Here is a 3,689-nt window from a genome sequence, read left to right as displayed (position 1 = left end):
CACGTGTGCATCTGCCATTGCACTTAAGGTGTTTGCACTGTGTCTTTGTTTTTGTTCTTTGTTTTTGTGTGATCTTTGTCATTGTTCTTATCTTTCTCATTGTCTCTCTGCTCTTCGTCTTCATCGTTCTCATCTTACAATGTTTGTCTTCATTGTTCGCCTCTTTATTTCTTTTGTTGATGTCGTTCTCATCTCATAGAAGACATCAACTTCGCTCGTCAGTTGTCCCTTTATTTCTCGACCTTTTCCCTGTGTTTTTTGTTGGACTTCTCCACTTGGCGCTCCATTGTTTCTCCGCTTGACTTCTTGTCTTTTCTCGGTTTGGAACAACTCGAACCCAATCCAAAAATAGAAGGTTGAGTTGGGTCGTGAAAATTTTCGAGTTGGGTTGGGTTACCAATCCAACCAATCCAAACTTTTGGATTGGTTTAAACAAATCTCTCTTTATTTTTATATAATTCAAGGTCCGGACCAAGTTCGATAAAGTAGGCCTGCTACACTTGGAGGCCCATGCTCAAGTTCAATAAAGTGGGCCGCTGCTCTTGGAGGCCCATTTGCTATGATATTGTTCACTTTGATCGTGAGCTCACGTGACTTTGCTTTAGGCTTTCCAAAAGGCCTCACACCAATAAACATTATTCCTTGATTATAAACCGTAATCAGTTCCTAAATTAGTTGAGGTGGGACTTTCATCCGGACGAACCCGAAAATAATATTACAATCCAATTCAACCCTACCTTAGTTTTAAAAAAATTAAAAGTATTTAATGTTTAATATTTGAATTTTACAAGATTTTAATTATTAATGTAACGTAGATAAATATATTTTTTTAAATAATTGAAAAAAATGAACAACCCATCCCGAAAAATACAAGGTTGGGTTTTGAACTTAGTTCGAGTTTGCTCGAGTCACCGATCTAATCCACCCAAAATTTTAGGAGTTAGTCGTAGTGGCTCGGGTCACTGACCTAACCAGCTCGAGCATAAATGGATTTTACCTTTGATAAATAAATTGGTGTATTTAGAAAAGCTATATACATTAATCACACAGAGGTTAGTTCATGGTGTACGGATACGACTGAGATATTTATAAACTTTCTGCGCGACTTCCTCATCTTCCTCTGTTGCTTGATTATCAACCGGAGCGATGGACAAAGAAGAAGAACGGCAACAGCGGCGATCGAACTGGAGTGAGACAGTGGAGGATCTCGTCACTGCCGGTGACACTGATGCTGCAATTTCTCTTCTCGAATCGGTGATTTCTGACCTCCAAACTTCAGAAAACTCTAATCCAGATCCTCAATTGGCCGCCGCTCTCACCGACTTGTCTGCTCTTTACTCTTCTAAAGGCTTCTCTCTTAAAGCCGACGACATTGCGGCTAAAGCTTTGGTTCTTAAACAGCAAGACCAAGTCTCTTCTTCGGCTGGGTAAACTTCTTGTTCGAAATGTTAGCATTCAAGTTATCTTAGGTCAAATTCTTGAAGTTAATTAGACTGTTAGGTATTGGTTTTACTTTGTTCTGAATTTCTTGATTAGAGTGGATATCCTAGTATGATTTGGTTGGTTCGACTTCGATTTTCGCTTCTTAATTTCTATTTCATCTTTTAGGTTCGCGAAGATTGTGAAAGAGGATCGAACTTCATCCGCAACTGTTACGCTGTCTTCTCATAATTCAGTCGATGAAGCTTCCGTTGGAATTGGTGAATTTTTCTTGTCTTTTTCATTTAAAATCAATGGAGATGAATTTTTGGCTCACTGGATAAACTTGGTGGGGTGGTTTTTGTTATCTCTAAATAACTATTTTGGTCTTACAAGTTTAAAATATTGGTGAGATTAGTTGGATCATGCAGAGAAACTCCAGACAATGCATATATATGTTGGTTTCTGATAGAAATCTGGTTTGCTGTTATATCTAATAGCAATGATGTATAATTTTCTTGTGAAGGTACTTTGGATCATACGAGAGATTGTCCAGACAATGCTGTACCCTGTGATGATGATGGTACATTTACATTGCCTTAAATTTATATTTATCCTAATTGGAATAAAATCAAAAGTTTCATTTGATGGAAATCATTCTATATCTCATTGTTATTAGTGCCTCCCTTGCCCCGATTTCCTCAATTTTATGGGAAAAAACCATAAAGTAATACAAGTAAAGCTCTGTCTCCTGAAGTTTCATGTCTACTAGGGTGGGTTAACTAGTAGCGTATTTTATCCTTAGAGGCTCTCGTTGCCTACCTGTGTTGACCCTATGAATAGAGTAGACTTTAGCTCAACATTTATATGTTGATATACATGATAACTATAAATGTCAAGTTTTTTAGGTTTCTGAATTCAACCTTCTTTGTTCTCGACTTGAACCTTGATTTGCTTTTTCTATGTATTAGATAACTTGTTCATTGTTTCAATAATGTAAGTTGCTATTGATATGTTAGTTTATAGGTTAAATTACAATTATAGTTTGAACTTTTAAGTGTGTGTCAAATAGGTTGTTGAACTTTAAAAGGTTTCTAATTGGTCACTGAACTTTCAGTTTTATATCCAATAGGTTGTTGGATTTATAAAAGTGTTTAATAAATTTATAGACTCTTACTTTTGTATCTAATTAGTTCTTAAACTTTTAATTTTGTGTCTAATAGTTAATCAGTTCCGAAGGAGACAAAATTGAAGTTTAATGTCCTATTAAACACAATATTCAAGATTTGTTAGTTTTAAAAAATGTTGAATATATTTGGAACCTATTAGACACAAAATTGAAATTTCAGGGACTTTTTTGATATTTTTAAATTTCAGGGACCTTTTGTATTAGAAAAATAATTTCGTTGATGGTATGAAATTACAAAAGGAAGGGGGCCAATAGGGGGATAAGATTCTCCAATTAGGTAGGAGGAAAGAAAAGCTAAAGTAATGAAAAAGAGGAGAGCATTTACTCCAAGTCACAACCAAGCTAACTATAGCCTCAAAAAATCTAGTGTAGGTAAGTTTTTTATCTTGAAAGATTCTTCTATTTTGCTCTTGCCAAACGGTCCATCAGAAAGCTCTCATAAAATGTTCCCACATTAGCTTCTTTTTCTTTTTGAAAAAATGACCGTCCAAAGCCTAAGCAAGGAGGATCTTTGGATCCGCCAGAAGGACCATATGCCAATGGAAGGAATTCTGTAGGTGATTCCAAAAATTTCTTGCAAGCATACGTGTCGTGAAGAGATGATTTTGGGATCCAAGCCATTCGTGCTAATAATGCATCATTGTGGAGATAAATTCCAGTGAGGAAGTCTTCTATGAAGTTTGTCATTTGGTACCCAGAAAAAGAAAATTTTCCAAATCATGAAATTCTTCGCTTTCTCTACATTTTTAAATGTAATAGTTTCTTTCAACGAGAAAATTAGGAAATTATCTTTTCTGTTTAATTTGTAATATTTTAGACCTAAAGCTTATCGGATTTGACTAGGTTAGATGAGTCTTACCTTTTTTTAATGAGTTTTTCTTGTTGTTTTATCTTTATGTATCGTAAGTTGTAAAATAAGGAAGAAATATAAGAAATCTTCAATACTCAAGCCTAACTCACTCTCCTTTGGCTTTCAAATGTTGGTTACAATTATGAAGTTGTGTCATACATTTCAGTCAAACATTGTACCGATTTTTTTTTTTTTTTTTTTTTTTTTTTTTTTTTTTTTTTTTTTTTTTTT

The 3,689-nt window shown here is 34.8% G+C and overlaps 1 protein-coding gene across 3 annotated transcripts in view; it reads left to right on the top strand.

Moving 5' to 3' along the window:
• Window positions 1–1,044: 1,044 nt before the first annotated feature.
• LOC111461782 (coiled-coil domain-containing protein R3HCC1L) overlaps window positions 1,045–3,689 on the top strand; it is an 8,190-nt gene continuing 5,545 nt past the window's right edge. For all 3 annotated transcript variants that reach the window (XM_023105428.1, XM_023105429.1, XM_023105427.1), the window contains exons 1-3: window positions 1,045–1,427; window positions 1,609–1,700; window positions 1,946–2,002. In XM_023105428.1, the coding sequence (XP_022961196.1) occupies window positions 1,147–1,427; window positions 1,609–1,700; window positions 1,946–2,002 (430 nt within the window). In that variant the 5' untranslated portion in view covers window positions 1,045–1,146. The remainder of the gene's footprint in view (window positions 1,428–1,608; window positions 1,701–1,945; window positions 2,003–3,689) is intronic.

The sequence above is a fragment of the Cucurbita moschata genome, unplaced genomic scaffold (assembly GCF_002738365.1).
Source record: "Cucurbita moschata cultivar Rifu unplaced genomic scaffold, Cmos_1.0 Cmo_Scf00025, whole genome shotgun sequence".
NCBI classification, from domain to species: Eukaryota; Viridiplantae; Streptophyta; class Magnoliopsida; order Cucurbitales; family Cucurbitaceae; genus Cucurbita; species Cucurbita moschata.
Note: the sequence above shows the minus strand (reverse complement) of the source record. Positions and strands in the feature narration are given on the sequence as shown.